The sequence below is a fragment of the Mesoplodon densirostris genome, chromosome 6 (genome assembly GCF_025265405.1).
Source record: "Mesoplodon densirostris isolate mMesDen1 chromosome 6, mMesDen1 primary haplotype, whole genome shotgun sequence".
Lineage (NCBI taxonomy): Eukaryota > Metazoa > Chordata > Mammalia > Artiodactyla > Ziphiidae > Mesoplodon > Mesoplodon densirostris.
This window is the reverse complement of record NC_082666.1, coordinates 21,412,068-21,433,083: the sequence shown is the minus strand read 5'-3', so window position 1 is coordinate 21,433,083 and position 21,016 is coordinate 21,412,068. Positions and strand designations below refer to the sequence as shown.

At 37.6% G+C, this 21,016-nt stretch overlaps 1 protein-coding gene across 3 annotated transcripts in view; it reads right to left on the bottom strand.

Moving 5' to 3' along the window:
* Window positions 1–21,016, bottom strand: part of UNC13B (unc-13 homolog B) — a 220,811-nt gene that overhangs the window by 148,198 nt on the left and 51,597 nt on the right. For 2 of the 3 annotated variants that reach the window (XM_060100767.1, XM_060100768.1), the window contains exons 3-6: window positions 19,803–19,902; window positions 15,583–15,700; window positions 14,146–14,269; window positions 4,726–4,799 (exon numbers count right to left, since the gene is read on the bottom strand). In XM_060100767.1, coding sequence (XP_059956750.1) covers window positions 4,726–4,799; window positions 14,146–14,269; window positions 15,583–15,700; window positions 19,803–19,902 — 416 coding nt within the window. Of the gene's footprint in view, window positions 1–4,725; window positions 4,800–14,145; window positions 14,270–15,582; window positions 15,701–19,802; window positions 19,903–21,016 lie in introns of those variants that run through there. The other variant, XM_060100769.1, reaches the window with a different exon arrangement.

Sequence of the window (21,016 nt, the reverse complement as noted above, 5' to 3'; positions counted from 1 at the left end):
AGTTGCAAGTATGAGTTTTCATCCTGGCTCTGCCATTTATTAATAAACTGTAAGATTCTGGGCAAGACAGAGCTTCTCTAACACTGAAGGAGTCATTCAATCAACAGATATTTCTTGAGTGCCCATTATGTGCAAGGCCTTGTTCCAGGCACTGGGGGAACAGAGTTTGTAATCATGGTAAAGAGTTTAGATTTTAATCTAGTCTATTGAGAAGGTAGGTAAAGTTTTAAACACTAGAGGGATATGACTTCATTATACTTTAAAAATCACTCTGGCTGCTCTGTGAGAAGAACTATAGGCAAACAGAGGGGAAATAAGACTAATTATTGCAATTATCCAGATGAAAGTTGATGGTGGTTTACACATGAGTGTTAGTGGTGAAGGGCATTTCAAGTGGTTGGACACAAAATACAATATACTTTTTGTATATAAATATACTTTTATATATAAAGTACTTTACAAGAAATAAACTACAATACAAATACCAGAGGTAGACAGTGCTATTACTACTTCCTTTAGGGGAAGGATCAGAAGTCAAGCATAGTTTAAACAATATAATAGTATTAGTAAAACTGTCAATCATAAAAAAGTTCAAATCTTCTTAAAGGCTAAACAACCCACTCCAAAGTAACAAAGGGACTTGGTTATAATAACTATTATAAATAATGGTGATTTTTATAGGCAGTACACAGGCACAACAGTGACGAAATCATAAAACTTTAAGCATTAAACTAGAAGAATTCAGACTTAATAGATGAGAGTAGATATTTCCAGCAGACATATTTAATGAATCTCTTTCAGGTCCAAAGCAGAAAGCTGAAGACCAGCTAGAGCCTAATTAATAATACTAAGAGAGCTAAGGAAAAAAGTCCATAATACCTATGTACAAGAAAATAAAAGTAGTACAAGTAAGGAAAATTATAGGCCAATCTCATTTATGAATACAGATGCAAAAATCCTAGATTACCAAACCAAATCATATGACATTCATTTATCATAAATAAGTCTTCATATTTCTGTGTGAATATGTACATATATGTAAGAATGTTGGCATATAAATTTTCATGTATCATGACCAGAAGAACTTTAAATGAAAGGACAGTTCACTATCTGAAAATCTATTCATGTAATTCACCACACAAACAGACTAAAGGAGAAAAACTATGTGATTGAACAATGCGGAAAAGATCTTGATAAAATCCCTTACTTTTTCATGACAAAATATCTTAGAAAATCAGAAAGAAAATAGAATTTCCTTAATCTGATAAAGGGTACATATCAAAATCTACAGCAAATATCATACTTCAAGATTTATGAAGCATTCCCCTTATAGTCAGGAAAAAGACAAGGCTTCCCCACTTTCACCATTAAAAATTACATAGGATGTTTTACACAATGAATTTTTAAAAATAAGTGGTCACCAAAAATAAGGAAAGTCTGAGAAAATATTACAGCCAAGAGAAGCCTAAGGAGATATTACAACTAAATGTAACCCAGTGTCCTTTATGGGGTAATGGAACTGAAAAAACGCATGAAATAAAAACTAAGGAAATTTGAAAAAAAACCAAGGATTTTTATTTAATAAAACAAAGCAAATAGAAATATAAAATATTAACTTTTAGTTAATAATAATATATCAATATTGGCTCATTAATTGTAATAAATGTACCATACTAATGTAAAATGTTAATAATAAGGAAAACTAGAGGGAGGGGGCGGGTAAGATGTGATATGGAAGCCCTCTCTACAAACTGCTTAATATTTAAGTCTGTTAATAAAACATATGTAAAAATTTCACTTAAAAAATAAGACATAAGGATTGAAAAGAGATAAAAACTTATTATTCAAAGATGCAAAAACTAAAAAACCCAAAGGAATCTCTAAACTAGTAGAATTAATAAGAGTTGGTGAATAAGATCAACACTAAAAAAAAAAAGTGAGCAGCATTGCCTTATATAGATAGCAATGACCTATTAGAAAGTGTAATTTTTAAATATACCATTTGCAATGATTAGGACTAAACCTAACAAAACAAGTGTAAAAACTGCATGGAGAAAATAGGTTTTCCTCCTATAAGACTTCTCATCTCTTGATGCTTAACTATATTTATTACGTTTCCTACTTATTGTCTGTCTCCTATTTGATCCAAGAGGACGTTGGTCTTTGTTTTAACTTCTGATGTATACCAAGCACCTACAACAGGGCCTGGTGCATCGTTATCTGGTGAATAAATGACTAAATGAATGTCACCAATAAACGGAAAAATGCAAATTTAAATTATAAAGCTCTAAACTCATTAGATTAGCACAAATTTTAAATCTGGCAATAACAAGTATCAGTAAGGATACAGAGAAGCAGAAAAACTGGAATATAAATTGGTATAATTATTTTAGAGAACAACTTAGCAACGTCTAGTAACGTTACACAGAGCACATTCCACAACAAAGCAATTCTATTTCCAGGTATATAGCCAGAGAATCTCCCATACATAAGCAGAGAGAAACAGGGTCAGAGATGTTCACTGAAGCATGCATTTATAATAGTGAAAACCTAATTTTCCATGAGTAGGAAAAGTAATAAATAGTGATACATTTCCACTCTGTCAAGTGGTAGATCCCTAGGCCAGTCTTGACCCAAGAGGCTGCTGTGGATGGGAAATGTTGCACACCATAAGAAAAAAAAAGATAAGATTCCACATTGTGTTTTTAAAATGGTTTTGCAGCAAGTATGACCAAATTTTGATAATCACTGAATCTTGGAGATAAGTGTACAGGTTTCATTTTACTAGTCCTTCAACTTTTATATTTGTTTAAAAATTTTTCATGATAAAAATAGAAAAAAGAAAGGAAGACGCTCCCACTAACCAAAGATGAGACAAGTTTAGTATCAAAAAGAATAAAGATTGCAATGGATTGAAACACAAATATATCAAAATCCATAAATTGATAATAATATGCCACAAAAAAAAAGAAAACAACTCACTGGCCACCTTGAGAAGCTGCTTATGCAACAGCTCATTATTTTGAAAATTGCTAAAGAGAATGTTTTTCTTGCACGGACTTTATTTCAAGTGAACCAAATAGCTGATGAGGCAGACAAATCATAGACAATAAATGCTGAAGAGATGATATAATTAGAAAATCATCATTGTGCAACCCTAATAAAATAATGATTATTATTTGCTGCTAAAACCATTAGGTAAAAGGCTTGTGGGATTACTTTAAAATGGATGAAATGCTGACACCAAGTTGAATCCACTGTGTAATTTTAACATCACTAAAAGTGAGGCAAGACATAATCTGCCTACAAAAAAAAATAAAAAGATATGTTGTGATATTCTAATCCCCAGTACCTATGAATGTGACCTTATCTGGAAATAGAGTCTCTGCAGATGTAATCGAGTTAATCCAATGACTGGTGCCCCCCAAAAAATCAATGGAAATTTGAACACAGACACAAAAAGAGATGACAACGTACTGTGAGGATAGGCAGACACAACCCAGGAAGGCATGTGATAGTGGAGACAGAGACTGAAATAATGTGTCTATAAGCCAAGGAACAGCAAAGACTGCTAGGAAGCACCAGAAAGTAGAAGAAAGGCATGGGACAGCTTCTTCCTCAAAACCTCCAGAAGGAACTGATCCTGCCAACACCTGATGTCAGAATTTTAGCCACCAGAACTGTGAGAGAATAAATTTCTGTTGCTGTAAGCCAACAGTATGTGGTACTTTGTTTTGGCAGCCCTGGGAAACTAACACATGCATCAAATCACTGTATTTTGGCTTCCTGTACTAACCTGTGGATATTGATCATTAATTGACAAATCCAATGGCTCCATTTCATTACTCATCTTCTTTGCTCTCGGTAATATTTCACACTGTCAAGAATTTCTGCCTCAAAACTTTTTTTTCCCTTTGTTCCATAAACCTTTTTCTGGTTCTCCTACTCTCTCTTTCAGGCAGCTCTTTCTCAGTCTCTTTTGTTTCTCAGGATTCTACCTTTGATGTTTCCCAAGGTTTTGTCCCTGTTCTTCAATACTCTTTCTACATACTTTACCTGAGTGAGCTCTTCTATTCCTATGACTTCAATTGCTACAAATATGTTGATAAATCCAAACTCTATACCTGACCTCATCATACCCTGAGCTTCAGATTCTCTCAGAGGTTGCTTACCAGACGTTTCCTAACAGGTTGCTTACCAGACAAATTTCCTAATAGCCCAAAATGCCCTAAAGTAAAAAAACTTATCTTTTCCCTCTACCACCACCAACAAAAACATCCCCCATTCTTGCTGGCCCAGGTTGAGCTGATTGTGTTCTATTCTGTGCACAAAACTCATCTCTGGAAATAAGTTAGGACAGCGGGACTAAGCAATGCAATAGTCTAAACATTCCTAAAAAGAGCACACAATAAGGATACATATCCAAAAATCTGGGAACAAGCAGGAAAAAAAGGCTTCCGCTCATCTGTGTAACAAAAGGACAGATTCCCTAGTATAAGCTTGCTCCCCAACGGTCTAGAGCCAGACTAGTGCCAATTCAGCCACTTCTGGGGGACAATGGGAAGAAAAGAAAAAACAGATACATCTTTCTAATAATAGGCAATCTTCTAGCTACCTTTTTTCTTTAATGCAGTTTAAATTCTTCCATTCTTCAACATGTTCCTGGGTCGCTCCCTTAAAGTGTCCTAAAAAGACACTCTTTACATTGTAAAAAACAGTTCCTACCTCATTGTCAGTTCCCAAGGCATTGATTTGCTCCAATTTGTAGGTCCAATATCTGGCTTCCTCCTCTGGGATATCTATCACAAAAAAGAAGAAACCACATTACCAGGCTAATAATTTAATCATAGGTTGATAATACTTTATTCAATCAAACAATCTAAGTTAGAAGGGTGGTGGTGATGGACTAATTTTACTGATGGCTTAGTTCTTGCCATGAACATTATCTTGAATCTTCACAAAAACCAAAATAATATATTATTATTCCCAATGGATCAGAAGACTTAATATTGTTAAGATGTCAATACCTCCTAAAGTGATTGAAAGATTCAACACAGTTGCTATTAAAATCCCAATTTTTTTTTACAGAAATATAAAACCCCATCCATATGGAATCTCAACAGACCCCAAATACCCAAATATTCTTGAAAAGGAAGAACAAAGCTAGAGGACTCATACTTCCTTATTTCAAAACCTACTAAAAAGCTATAGTAGGGCTTCTCTGGTGGCACAGTGGTTAAGAATCTCCTGCCAATGCAGGGGACACGGGTTCAAGCCCTGGCCCAGGAAGATCCCACATGCCGCAGAGCAACTAAGCCCATGTGCCACTACTACTGAGCTTGAGCTCTAGAGCCCACGAGCCACAACTACTGAGCCCATGTGCCACAACTACTCAAGCCCATGTGCCTAGAGCCTGTGCTCCGCAACAGTAGAAGCCACAGCAACGAGAAGCCCGCTCACTGCACCGAAGAATAGCCCTTGCTTGCCGCAATGAGAGAAAGCCACGTACGGCAATGAAGAACCAAAGCAGCCAAAAATAAATAAATAAATGTTTTTTAAAAAGCTACAGTAAATCAAAACGCATGCTACTGACATAAAGACAGACATATAGACCAATAAAAGAGAATAGAGAGCACAGAAATAAGCCCTTACATATATGATCAAATGACTTTTTTCAAGGGTACCAAGAACATTCAATGGGGAAAAGCGTCCTTTCAAGAAATGGTGCTGGGACTTCCCTGGTGATGTAGTGGTTAAGAATCTGCCTGCCAATGCAGGGGACACGGGTTCAAGCCCTGGTCTGGGAAGATCTCACATGCCGCGGATTAACTAAGCCCGTGTGCCACAACTACTGAGCCTGCACTCTAGAGCCTGTAAGCCACAACTACTGAGCCCACATGCCACAACTACTGAAGCCCGTGTGCCTAGAGCCCGTGCTCCACAACAAGAGAAGCCACCGCAATGAGGAGCCCGTGCACCACAACGAGGAGTAGCCCCCACTCGCCACAACTAGAGAAGGCCCGTGCGCAGCAACGAAGACCCAATGCAGCCAAAAATAAATAAATAAATAAGTAAATTTATTTTTTAAAAAAAGAGAAATGGTGCTGGCACTACTAAATATAAAATGGACAGAAAACGGGGACCTGCTGTATAGCACAGGGAATTATACTCAATATTTTGTGGTAACCTATGAGGGAAAAGAATCTGAAAAAAAACAGATGTGTATGTATTATAACTGGATCACTTTGCTATACACCTGAAACTGACACAACATAGTGGATCAACTATACCTCAATTAAAAGTTCAAAAATAAATAAAATCTTATTTAAAAAAATAATTTTTTTAAAAAGAGAGAGAGAGAAAACATAGGCAGAACACTCTCTGACATAAATCACAGCAACATCTTTTTTGATCCACCTCCTAGAATAATGAAAATAAAAACAAAAATAGACAAAAGGAAACTAATGAAACTTAAAAGCTCTCACAGCAAAGGAAACCATAAACAAAATGAAAAGACAACCCATAGAATAGGAGAAGATATTTGCAAACGAAGTGAACAAAAAGGGATTAATCTCCAAAATACACCAACAGCTCATGCAGCTCAATATCAAAAAACAAACAACCCAATCAAAAAATGGGCAGAAGATCTAAATAGACATTTCTCCAAAGAAGACGTACAGATGGCCAAGAGGCACATGAAAAGATGATCAACCTCGCTAATTATTACAGAAGTGCAAATCAAAACGACAATGAGGTATCACCTCACACCAGTCAGAATGGCCATCATTAAGAAATCTACAAACAATAAATGCTGGAGAGGGTGTGGAGAAAAGGGAACCCTCCTACCCTGTTGGTGGGAAAGTAACTTGGTACAGCCACTATGGAGAACAGTATAGAGGTTCCTTAAAAAACTAAAAATAGAGCTACCATATGATCCAGCAATCCCACGCCTGGGCATATACCTGGAGAAAACCGTAATTCAAAAAGATATATGCACCCCAGTGTTCATTGCAGCACTATTTACAATAGCCAGGACATGGAAGCAACCTAAATGTCCATCGACAGATGAATGGATAAAGAAGATGTGGTACATATATACAATGGAATATTACTCAGCCATAAAAAAGAATGAAATAATGCCATTTGCAGAAAAATGGATGGGCCTAGAGATTGTCATACTGAGTGAAGTAAGTCAGACAGAGAAAGACAAATATATGATATCACTTATATGTGGAATCTAAAAAAAATGGTACAAATGAACCTATTTACAAAACAGAAATAGGGTCACAGATGTAGAAAACAAACTTATGGTTACTAAGGGAGGGGAGGGATAAATTGCGACATTGGGATTGACATATATATAAAATAGATAACTAACAAGGACCTACTATATAGCACAGGGAACGCTACTCAATAATCTGTAATGACCTATATGGAAAAAGAATCTAAAAAAGAGTGGATATATGTATATGTATAACTGATTCACTTTGCTGTACAGCAGAAACTAACACAACATTGTAAATCAACTATACTCCAATAAAAATTAATTTAAGAAAAAGAAAGAAATGGTGCTAGGATAACTGAGTATCTACATGCACAAAATGAAGGTGGGCCCTTATTTAACATCATATAGAAAAATTAACTCAAAATGGATCAAAACCTAAATGCAAGACCCAAAACTGGAAAACTCTTAGAAAAAAACATAGGGCCAAAACTGCACAACACTGGATTTAGCAGTGATTTCTTGGATAGGACACCAAAGGCACAGGCAACAACAACAAAAAATAGACAAATTAGACTTCATTAAAATTAAAAACTTTTCTGCATCAAAAGACAGTATCAACAGAATGAAAAGGTAACCCACAGAATAGGAGAAAATATTTGCAAATCATATATCTGATAAGGTATTAATCCCCAGAACATATAAAGAACTCTTAAAACTCAACAATAACAAAAACCCAATTCAAAAATGGGCAAAGGACTTGATAGATGTTTCTCCAAAGAAGATATAAAAATAGCCGAAAAGGACATAAAAAGATGCTCAATCATTAGGGAAATACAAGTCAAAACTACAATGAGATACCACTTCACACCCATTGGGATGGCTACTATCAAAAAAACATGGAAAAAAACCCCAAAAAACAAAATAACAAGTGTTAGCGAGGATGTGGAGAAATTGGAACCCTCGTACACTGTTGGTGGGAGTGTAAAATGGTAAAGCTACTATGGAGAACAGTATGGCGATTCTTCAAAAAATTAAAAATAGAATTACCATATGATCCAGAAATTCCACTTCTGGGTATGTACCCAAAAGAACTGAAAGCAGAATCTCAAAGAGATATTTGCATACCCATGTTCACAGCATTATTCATAATAGCTAAAATGTGGACGCAACCTAAGTGCCCATCAATGAATGAATAGATAAGCAAAATGTGATATATACATACTAGGGAATATCATTCAGTCTTAAAAAGGGAGGAAATTTTGACATATGCTACAGCATAGATGAACCTTGAGGATATTATGCTAAGTGAAATAAGCTAGTCACAAGAAAAACGAATACTGTATGATTCCAATTATATGAGGTACTTAGAGTAGTTAAAATTGGAGATAGAAAGTAGAATGGTGGTTGCCAGGGGCTGGGGGCAGAGGGGAATGGGGAGTTATTGTTTAACGGGTATAGAGTTTCAGTTTTGCAAGATGAAAAGAACTATGGATACGAATAGTGGTGATGGTTGCACAGCGTTATGAATGTATTCATACCACTGAACTGTATATTTTAAATGGTTGAGATAGTTAATTTTATGTTACATGTATTTTACCACAATAAAAAAAGAGTAAAGAAAAATGGTACACATACCCTCATTGTATATATTTAAGATGGACTATAACAACTTCCAAAAAAATGCAACATCTTTTAAAAACATCAAATGTGGGCATCCCTGGTGGCGCAGTGGTTAAGAATCCACCTGCCAGTGCAGGGGACACAGGTTCAAGCCCTGGTCCGGGAAGATCCCACATGCCGCGGAACAACTAAGCCTGTGCGCCACAACTACTGAGCCTGCACTCTAGAGCCCGTGCGCCACAACTACTGAAGCCCGTGTGCCACAACTACTGAAGCCCGTGTGCCACAACTACTGAAGCCTGCATGCCTAGAGCCTGTGCTTCGCAACAAGCAAAGCCACCGCAATGAGAAGCCCACGCACCGCAAGGAAGAGTAGCTCCCGCTCGTTGCAAGTAGAGAAAGCCCGCGTGCAGCAATGAAGACCCAATGCAGCCAAAAAGAAAGAAATAAAATAAAAATAAAAAAATCAGGGCTTCCCTGGTGGCACAGTGGTTGAGAGTCCACCTGCCAGTGCAGGGGACACGGGTTTGTGCCCTGGTCCAGGAAGATCCCACATGCCGTGGAGCGGCTAGGCCCATGAGCCACAGCCGCTGAGCCTGCACGTCCGGAGCCTGTGCTCCGCAACGAGAAAGGCCACAACAGTGAGAGGCCCACGTACTGCAAAAAAAAAAATCAAACGTACCCATATATTCAGCACAAAAGAGAAACACTGAGACAAAATATGGATCAGGTCAACTTTGGTGACATTTAAACAGGTACACTTTTTAGTAGTCCACATGAAGGAATCAAATACAGTCCTTTCTCCTTTGTCCCTCCTATCCAAAATTTCACCTCCTTCCCCTCAAACCGCTCTTCAGCAATTGGTGGCAATATTTCAAAGTCTTATAATAAAACCTTCAAGTAATTTACTACCTAATTTGTACAGCACTCCTCAGCCATAAAATGGTTTACTTTGCACTTGTTGAAAATAAGTGAGAGGGGAGGAAGAGCTGCTCTGCTGCAGTCTATAAGTTCTGATGTAGAACAAATTCACCAAGATACACTGTTAAGTAGAAAACAGCAAGGGACAGTGAATGTGTTAGAATATGCTACTACTTGTGTTTTTAATAGGGGTTGGGGGTCTACATATATGCTTATAGATTCAAAGACTGCCCCTGGAACGATATACAAGAAAGTATTAATTGTGGTAGCCTATAAGAAAGAAAGATAACTGACTTGTGAGGGAGACCTCATTTTCCCTGAGTGACTTTTTAAACCATTGTGCATGTATTACTGCCTCACCCCTCAAAATAGTTTTAAGGAGAAAAATACAGAGCTACAAGGATGTTTATTGCAGTACTATTTATAATAGTACAAACTTTGAACAATCTAAGTACCCAACAAGAGGAGTGGTTAAATATATTACAGTTTAAATTAAAAGCCCAGGCTCTGGAGCCAAATCATCTGAGTTTCAATGCTGGTTTTACCACTTACTATCTAAATGACCTTAGGCAAAAGATTTAAATACTTTCTGCCTCTGTTTCCTCATCTCTAAAGTGGAAATAATAGTTGAGTCTACCTCAAAGGATTGAAGTGAGGATTAAATGAGGTAACATTTGTAAATGCTTAGTGATATACCCACCGCACACCATTACTGGTCAAAAAATGTTATTTTTATTATTATTGTACATTCATACAATAAAATAAAATCAACCACTGAAACACATTTCATATAATATTTATATTATAATTATGTAATTGGTAAATAAAACACATTAAAATGTAATATATACAGTGCCATTTTATAGGAAAAACTGTATATGTGTATTAAAAAACTAAAAGAAACAACATAAAAAACACCTCTAGTAGGTGAGATCACAAGAAATCTTTGTCCTTTTGCACATCTGTATTTTCTGAACGTACAACATAATTTTACAAATTAAAAGTTACTATTTTTAAAAGATGATGGCATGAAATTTAATAGAATATTTCAGAGGTTTGTGAATTATCCAAAGGAGAATTCCTTTGCTGAAATATGGCATGCTGCAAGCCAAAATCTTCCTTAAGAAGGACCCTTTAAGTTTCTAAAAACTATATCCCAAACATGGTTATCATAGAGACAAAAGCTTATTAGCACACTCACATTAACTCACAAAGACACTTATCTGAGAGTTTACCTTAACGTTTATTCAAAAATAAAGTTATTAGGTGCCTATTATGTGCCAAGCAAACACTAGAGATACCAAAATAAACTATGTAAGTGCCCTATGAAACAAAATCTAAATAGAAATGTATACTTCTTCCTATGACACAATACAAGTGATGCAGTTTTGAAAGAGAGGAATGTTTACTTAAAATGCAATGGGGAGTGGACTGACCGACTTCTAGCATGGCAGTGTGAGGAGCTCCACAGATCTGCTTCCTAGAGAATATACGTTTAAAAAATACCATTTAGGGCTTCCCTGGTGGCGCAGTGGTTGAGAGTCCGCCTGCTGATGCAGGGGACATGGGTTCGTGCCCCGGTTCGGGAAGATCCCACATGCCGCAGAGCGGCTGGGCGCGTAAGCCATGGCCACTGAGCCTGCGCGTCCGGAGCCTGTGCTCCACAACGAGAGAGCCCACAGCAGTGACAGGCCCACGTACCGCAAAAAACAAAACAAAACAAAACAAAAACCATTTAAAGTCTTTAGAAATAGTCCTAAGAGCACACAGCAAATGAAGAAACATATATTCAAGAAAATCTACTACAACTTTAAGAATAGCCAATTTCTGTTGTATTTGAACCAAGACCCATCCCCACCCACCCCCCTCCCAATTCAACAATACAGAAACTCCATTCCAGACTAGTAAAGCTGAGAACAAAGCATTAAGAATACAAGCAACTAAGCCACAAGCAAGAACTCCAATTGCTTTTCTCTTCACCTGCAACTTGGCCTACAGACACATAAGAAAGTCTTCTTTTCTATTTTTCTGAAGTAATAGTTGCTCTGAGTTTAGTTATTTCTGAGCTTACTGGAAAATCATGCCATTTTTGCTCAAATCACCATAAGGTACAAGGTATAAATAGACTGAAATCATAAGACAGCAGCAACAACAATAGTATATATGAATATCAGTAAACAGTCAAAATTAAAACTGAATAAAGTTAAATTAAATTAAACAAGATACTAACATTTAAAAATAGGGAAATTACAAAATGTTGGCAAAGATATGCAGAAAAGAGACACCTGAAACATAGTTGGCAGAAATATAAACTGGTACAATCTTTTTTAACACAAGCAACTTGGCAGTACTAGGAGTAATGATGCACATACCTTTTGACCTATTCTTTAATTAACTTTTATTGGAGTATAGTTGGTTTACAATGTTGTGTTAGCTTCTACTGTACAGCAAAATGAATCAGCTATACATATACATATATCCCCTCTTTTTTGGATTTCCTTCCTTTTAGGTCCCCAGAGTAGACTTCCCTGTGCTTTACACAGTATGTTCTCATTACTTATCTCTTATACATAGTATCAGTAGTGTATATATGTCAATCCCAATCTCCCAATTCCTCCCACCTGCCCTGCTTTCCACCTTGGTATCCATACTGTTTATTCTCTACATCTGTGTCTCTATTTCTGCTTTTCAAATAAGATCATCTATACCGTTTTTCTAGAGTTCACATATATGCATTAATATACGATATTTGTTTTTCTCTTTCTTTCTGACTTACTTCACTCCGTATGACACTCCCTAGGTCCATCCACATCTCTACAAATGACCCAATTTCATTCCTTTTTATGGCTGAGTAATATTCCATTGTATACCTGTACGACATCTTCTTTATCCATTCCTCTACTGATGGACATTTAGGTTGTTTCCATGTCCTGGCTATTGTAAGTAGTGCTGCAATGAACATTGGGGTGCATGTGTTGTTTTGAATTATGGTTTTCTTTGGGTATATGACCAGTAGTGGGATTGGTGGGTCATAGGGTAGTTCTATTTTTATTTTAAGGAACCTCCATACTGTTCTCCATAGTGGCTGTACCAATTTTCTTTCCCATCAACAGTGTAGGAAGGTTCCCTTTTCTCCACACCCTCTCCATTATTTATTGTTTGTAGATTTGACCTATTCTTTAAATTCTACTTTAAGGAATTTATCCTAGATTCATAAATGGGCATAGATAAACCTGTTCGTTACAGCGGTATATCAAAAAAAAATGGAAACAACCTACATGTCAATCAATAAAGGATTGCAAAAAAAAAAAGGATTGGTTAGATAACTTATGATATAAAGCAGCTCTTGAGATCAGTAAGACAGATCTTAAAGTATAACATGAAATGATGTCCAAGATACTATGCTTTAGTTTATACAATACTATCACCATATATAGTACATAGAGTATGACCCAAATTTTGTCAAAATAAATTTCTAGAGAAGAAATTTCTTGTGCCTAAACCAAGACACAAGAAAGTTAACAGTGGTTTATTTCTGGGGAATGCAAAGGAGGTCAAATGAAGTAGGAAGAGAAACTTAACTTTTTATCCATGTACATTTCCATGCTATTTGAATTTTTATAAGGAACATGTATTTTTGTGTGATTTTTTCTTTTTTCTTTTTTTGGCTCCATTGGGTCTTCGTTGCTGCGTTGGCTTTCTCTAGTTGTGTTGAGCCGGGGCTCCTCTTCGTTGTGGTGCATGGGCTACTCATTGCAGTGGCTTCTCTTGTTGTGGAGTACAGGCTCTAGGCGCACGGGCTTCAGTAGTTGTGGCTCGCGGGCTCTAGAGCACAGGCTCAGTAGTTGCAGCACACGGGCTTAGTTGCTCCACAGCATGTGGGATCTTCCCGGACCAGGGCTAGAACCCTGTCCCCACGTTGGCAAGTGGATTCTTAACCAATGAGCCACCAGGGAAGCCCTTTTTGTGTGATTTTTTAAATTACTTTGTAAATTACTATTCTATTTATTAGTGCTACTTCAATGCTTAAATTGACCAATCACAAGGTATATATTCACTTCAAGGCAATAAATGTTAAAATATTATCAAAAGAATAAATCATTGATATTCTCTGACAAGCAGGTATTTTATTATAATAAATAGTTATAAGAAACTAAATGACTTGAAAAGAATGCTTTCAGTGTGGATTCTTTAATAAGCACCATTCTAGAGTCTACTTTGCACATTTCTGAGCTAGGTGTTATAGGGAATGGAGTGGAAGACAGAATGCCCTGAAAGGATATGGCTGACAAAAGACACAGTAAGAAAACAACTAACAAACAATTTCAAACAATGTAGTCAAAAGTATTAAATGGTTTTTAAAATTTAATCAGACTCACCAAAAGGCAACTCAAATCTTGTATCCAGCAAAATTTTATGGGGAGTTGGGTTTTTAGTTCCACAGATCTCATCATCTTTCATCAATGTCTCTGCCTCCAACGTGGACCATTCCCCAGGCCCTTCCTAGAAAAGAGATCTAAGATTAAACTTCACTCTTTCATGACTCCCCTCTTGGTTAAAGGGCCAGGTCTTTTTCTCTCATTTTCCTTGTCAGAGAGCTTCTGAGGGCCATTCACATATCCTAATGAGGCAAACACATCAGAGTCACCACCTGCCTCTGCTGTATGTGGCTTCTGTTCTCCCTCTTCGGTGGGAGAGCAGCTTTCACTGTGCTCAGCTTTCTGCCAGCCCACCGAGGATAGAATTTCCAGAGTGCTAAACTCAAAAACCAAGCATCTCCATGGATCAATATTTAATCTGTACAATTCTTAATGACTATGTCACTTAATGTGTCACTATTTCTAATCACTAAAGAGCTAGTAACATTGTTAGTTAAGTTGACCTCAACTGGGACCACAGTGAAAATATTCAAAGTGAGTGTCATAGGGGAATGATGCTGAGTTATGTTCTAATCTGGTAAAGTGGAGTGGAAATTCAGTCTTGAAAATAGTGTATTAAGACAAGTGTGATTACCAATTGCCAAGCCTGTAGTTCCTTAAACTCTGTTAGGGTTATATGTGGAAGAAGGAAGACTGAAATCAGGTCCCTGGGATAGGTGACTCAAAGAGCTGGCTGAGGGGCTTCCCTGGTGGCGCAGTGGTTGAGAGTCCGCCTGCTGATGCAGGGGACATGGGTTCGTTCCCCGGTCCGGGAAGATCCCACATGCCGCAGAGCGGCTGGGCCCGTGAGCCATGGCCGCTGGGCCTGTGCGTCCGGGGCCTGTGCTCCGCGACAGGAGAGGCCACAACAGTGAGAGGCCCGCGTACAGAAAAAAAAAAAAAAAAAAAAGAGCTAGCTGAGGAAGTTTAATGGGACTCCTCTCAGAACAGTGTCTTAGAGGGAATGCAGAAGCCACAGGAATCCTAGATCTCTCTCTCTCTCTCTCACACACACACACACACACACACACTCTCTCTCTCTCTCCCTCCCCCCAACCCCTCTCTCCCCCTCCCTCACACTCCCCTCCTTCACCCTGCTGATCCCACCCACCCCACCACCACCAGACACACACAGAGTACTCAGAAGGGGCTATCTACCTGATAAGGCTAAATAGGTACTCTGGCGCCTCTGAGTTCAGTCACAGGGCAGAGGGAAGGCCTTAGATAAAATCCCCTGAACCTCTGGGTGACATTAGGAATAAGCTGGTTTTATGTCCTCTAATTAGAAAGGGGGCAGAGAAATCTGAGATATATGGATGAACATTAGCTGAATGGAGCTAGGATGCGGAGAAGCAAGGGCTAGAACCCTACCTCCAAATGGGCAATGCACTGACTGACCTCATCTGACTGACGAATAGTCTTCAGTGCAATCCACACAGTCCCCACCATGGTGTCCCAGATCAGTCCTTTGTTCCATACTTCCACACTTAGACCCAGGTCCAGGCGACTGATCTCACTGAAGGAAAGAAGAAAGCCCTTTTTTAGAAAACCAGGTAATATGAAAGAAACATCTACATCTCCTGTTTTGCTAAACCTTGAGTATGTCCTGATCAGGATCCTGTCATCAGGGAAAAATCAAAATGTCCCTGATCCTGCAACCACTCTTTAGGTTCCTAAAAACCTATGTATGCACAGAAAAATGCCTCTGTCAGTCTGTCCCCTCTCCTTTGGAGCTACAATCATGGTTAGACTAATACAGTTTCACAAGAACAATGAAGCCAAGCAATGAGGGCATTACTGCCAGGAGTGTCTGCCTACAATCTCCAAACTTAAGCAACAGTTTTATATGTTTTATTGTAATACTAGCACTGCCTCCAACTTATACCTCTGGATACAGGGAACTATGAGGAAAAAGCAAGCCTTCTTTATAACAAACATGAAAGGGAATCCAAGCAAAAGTAAAAGGGCCCATGAGAAGATCTAAGTTTGATGGGAACATGTGGTCAGAGGCAGGTGAGGAACACTGGAGTGTGCTAGTTCATTATCAGTTAAAGCAGGTACTGTCACTTATAAACAAAATGATCACAGGATAATGATAAACACAATGATTTTCCTGTAATAATAACTAGGAAAAATTATTTAAAAAGAAATTATTCCAGGGAGCCAGGTGACCACTAAGCAAAAGCAGAAGAATATCAGCTTGGAAGGGCTAACTCAAAAATAATTATGGACTTAAGGTGAAACAAGCAAACACTTATGTTAATGCTAAAAAAATTCTCCAGAAAGCTCTTATGGAAACACAAGGTTATTTGAGGGGAAATGCAAGAAAGATGAGAAAAGGCCAATGCCAGCAGGAAAAGCAGAAAGGTATTCTCAGGAAAACAACAGCTATTCATCACATGTAGAAGTTTCAAGTTTGTGCTTTAGAGATAGCTTGGCTTCCCTGTTGTACTATTAAGATACATGTTCTCAGATTCACTAGTTTGGGATGTGGCCTTATAGCCATAAAATTCATATCAAGTGTGTTGAAAACAAGTGAAGCAAAGCAAATTTGCCCCTTTTACATAAATAAAGTAGAATAGAAAAGTACTGAGTTCATTTTTTTCATTTATGTTCCCTGACATGTACAATTCATGTGGCTTGGTACATTGGGGAAGACACACAATATAGGACCTAGCTCCTATCTCTAAAAACTTCCAAGCTATCTGGAGAGCTGTTCAAAACCAAAAAGTAGGTGACCAAACCCAGCCACTATGTTAGGGCATTCACAGTGGGGAAACTGAGCTTTTGGCACACAGTTTCATTCATCCTAATTAACTGATTAGCCTTGGAAAAATATATGTAACAACCCCAAATCTTTTGAATCTGGAAAAGAAAAATTGCTTGGGGATACATATACAATATTCCCAAAGCAAGTCCTAAATAGCGTCTCAAGCCAATAGCCAAAGGAAATAGCCAGAGGTCTTTACAGCTTAACTTGGACAGATAAAGAAGAAAATCTGTTCTTTAGGGAACTCTGGGGAATAAAGCCCAAACAATGAGGATATCTTCTGTGAGAAGTCTCTTATCTACATCTGCTCAAATGGCCCAACTAAGAGAAGTCTGAGAGCTCTGTTTATGCCTCATCCCCAGAGCTCTGGGGAAGTTCCTGTTCTGTTAACTCAATCAACAGTATATGTGCACACATGTATACAAGATTCTGAACTAGGCAAATTCACAGTAAGTGAAGATGCCCTCCTTGCCCCTAAGAAATGAACAATCTAGTCCTGGAAATAAGACAAAGAAATACTAAGATAAATGAGAAGTACCAAAATGAATATTAGATACTACCACATGATACGTTAGGGAGAAAGAAAAAAAGGAGAAAGGGGAACAAGTGACCAGCAATGGAGTCACCAGTGACAGAAGAGCTGGATAGGAGGAATAAGGAATAGGAGCAGTAAGGTGGATAATGTAGCTAATAAAACCTGTGTGTAGAAGGAGAGAGGACAAAATTCACACAGCATCTCAAGGTGGGAGACAGAAGAAAAGTCACACATATCACAGTAGGGTTGAAAGAGTAAGCGCTATGGGAAATTGGAAAATAAACAAGAAAGAATAAAGCTACTATGCTGATGAGAGACTGCAGAAGATTGATATGTTTCACATGCTGGGAACAGTTATAACAGTGAGTGATTATTAGAGCCAACTGGAAATCAAAAGAAAGAAGGATTGCTAAGTTTATATACCACAGCCAGAACTGTGGTATGGCTAACAGGGAAGAGACTTGAAAAAACTGTTCATAGTTGACTTTACACGAGTGAAGAAAGAAACAAATGGTCTCACTCTGATGTCAATATAACAGATAGGAATAAATGAGGTTCATAATCTTGAGAGAGAGGCAACCAGTGAGAAATGTGAACCACTAGCCTCTTCTTGAAGCCCCAGTTCTTCAGCTTCCAGGACACTACTATCTCATTTCTCCTTCTTTTTTTTTTTTTTTTTGTTTTTTTGTTTTTTGCGGTACGTGGGCCTCTCACTGTTGTGGCCTCTCCCGTTGCGGAGCACAGGCTCTGGATGCGCAGGCTCAGTGGCCATGGCTCACGGGCCCAGCTGCTCCGTGGCCTGTGGGATCCTCCCGGACCGGGGCACGAACCCGTGTCCCCTGCATCAGCAGGCGGACTCTCAACCACTGAGCCACCAGGGAAGCCCTCGTTTCTCCTTCTTGCTCTCTGTTCACTCCTTCCTAGTCCTCTTTGTCCCCTCTTTAAATGCTGGTGCTCTCCAGGCTCTACCCCAGGCCCTTTTCTCACCCAACACATTCTTCCTAAGCTTTCTCATCTATGCCTATGGCTTCAACTGACCAAAATATTTCTCCAGCCCAGGCTTCCATGAGTACCAGGTTCAAGTTTCTAACTTATCTTCTGTAACTTTCTTCTTACCTGTCCTATAAGAACTTCAATATAAGCTTGTTCATAACTGATATATTACTATCTCCTATCCTAATGAGTAGCTCACCACTCACCCAATCATCCAAGACAAGTCTTGGTTCTACCTCCTTAACATCTTCTATCCATCCTTTTCTATCTATCCTTCTGTTACTGTCTTAGCCCAAACCCTCATAATCTTAACCTTTAACTATTATAATAAAGTTTCCTAAATGGTACTATAAGCAGCAATATATTAAAAACCCAGAGGACTGGAATGTTTCCCCATAAAAAGAGTCATCCTATGTCTGAGATGGACTATAAAACTCGCAAAGCAACTTCACTTCAATCACTAATTTCACTGCAATTTTAATACATTTTCTTGGTTGACCCCCTTGTGCCCACCTTCCCAAAAAATAAGCATAACCTTGTAAGCAAGAGTAGACCTTTACAGATAAGGAAACTGACACTCAGAGAAGCTAAGTGATTTGGTCAGCCCTTCAAAATGATATTGTAAATTTTTCTTCCCTTTCCTAGAGCAGAAAAAAAAAATTGCTGAAATGTAAGAGGAAAAAAGGAAATAGCAAGTTTTTAAAGCCAGAGCTTACAATCATAATATACTAAATTTTGTGTCATATGCAAGCAATTCTAATATTTACTCATTTTTATTAATTAGATGAAGGTAGAACATTTTACTCCATAAAGCAAAAGGATTATAAGCACAGACATCCTCATCTTCGAAAGCAGGTGACTTGGAAACACAAACACAGTCCTCACATGCATAACCACATTCCTTCAAGAAGCCTTCTGAGAATCAAAGAAAGATTAAGTTAGGTTTAATATCATGCTCAGTATGTTATACTATACCTAATTCTGACCACTAGGAAAATCTGACTAGGTAGTGTTTTCACCCATGTAAACTGAGCATTTACTCGAATTCATAATTCGCCTCTGAAAATAGATTACAAATCGGGAGACAACAAAACTGCAGATGTACTTTACCTACCACACACCTCACTTGTTCCTTTCTCTAGTTTTCAAAAAGAATCTTTAACATGCTATTAAAATGTGTTTTTAAATATTTAACGTATTTTATAAGTCTTAGATATATACAAAATCTTCAGCCAGCCTCTACTTGTTTAATCCAATGTGATTACCTTGGAAATATTGTCAAATATTGTAGGCATGCTGCTGCTGCTGCAAAGTACTTACAACATAAAATCTTGTTCCCAGGAAGGTTGATCGCCACGGACTGCTACAGTTGTGCTCTTCACATTTTGCACTTTCAGGGTCACATATGTGTTAAATTTGTCTTTGAAAAAATGCAAAACAAAGATATAATACTTAGTGCTCAGATAGTTATCCAGTCTCACAAAGCCCTTGGAATTAAGTAATGTCCAAATTACAGTATATGTAAGAAAAAATGGAATTATATATTGTACAATATAGCATCATCCTAAGCAGAGAGGTACAAAAAAATTAGAAAACACACACTATTCTCAAAAGCATAATCTACAATAGTGTTTTTCAAATTTAAGGAGTATATTTTATATTTGACCAGTAGATACACATACACACACATATAAACAAAAACAAAAGCTTTATGAAATACAAGATGTGATACATTTATATTTTTATTCTAATTTTTAAAATATTAATCATAACTAACTAAATTGACTTTATAGCCCACCTGCAGTTTGAAAAAATAATAATCTAATTAATCTTACAGGAAAGATAAGATATGCAAATTAATAAAATGTATAAAGAAATAAGTACCATAGAGAAAGAGAAAAAGTGCTAAAGGAAGGCAGAAGAGGAGAGAGCTACCTCTATCTGTTTACAGGGACAAGAATTGAGGAAAAATCCTCATAAAGGAAATGGATTTCAAGCTTGATCTATTCACCCTGGCCTAAAGCACAACTTACATTTAAAAAAAAAAATTATCATAGAGTCAGAAAAAGGAAATTCTCTAACCTGAGAGTATAAATTGAGTACCAAACAAAGGTAGGCGGCCTGGATCTCAAAACTCAGAAATCTGACCTAAGACTTAACACAGCACATTTTGTTACTTCCTTTGTATCAGCCATGATGAGGGACACTGAATTGAGAGTTCACTTCTCTACGTAAGAAGTTAATCATAATTTTATAAAATGAAAAAAAGACTATCATTTTTGACTCATCAAATTGACAAAGATTTCTTAAAACAATTACCTATGTTAGAGGTGTGAGAAAATGGGCACTGTCATGCACTTCTAGCAGAAGGTAAATCTTTCTCTTAAGTATCATAAAAAACTATGTAGTCTTATACCTACAATTATTCGACAATTATACCAAAGATATATGAGGATACAAGCCCACCCACATGAGGCAATTCCCATCCATATTTGGTAGTAGCAATGCAGTATACCCCTAAGCTGTTTTCTATC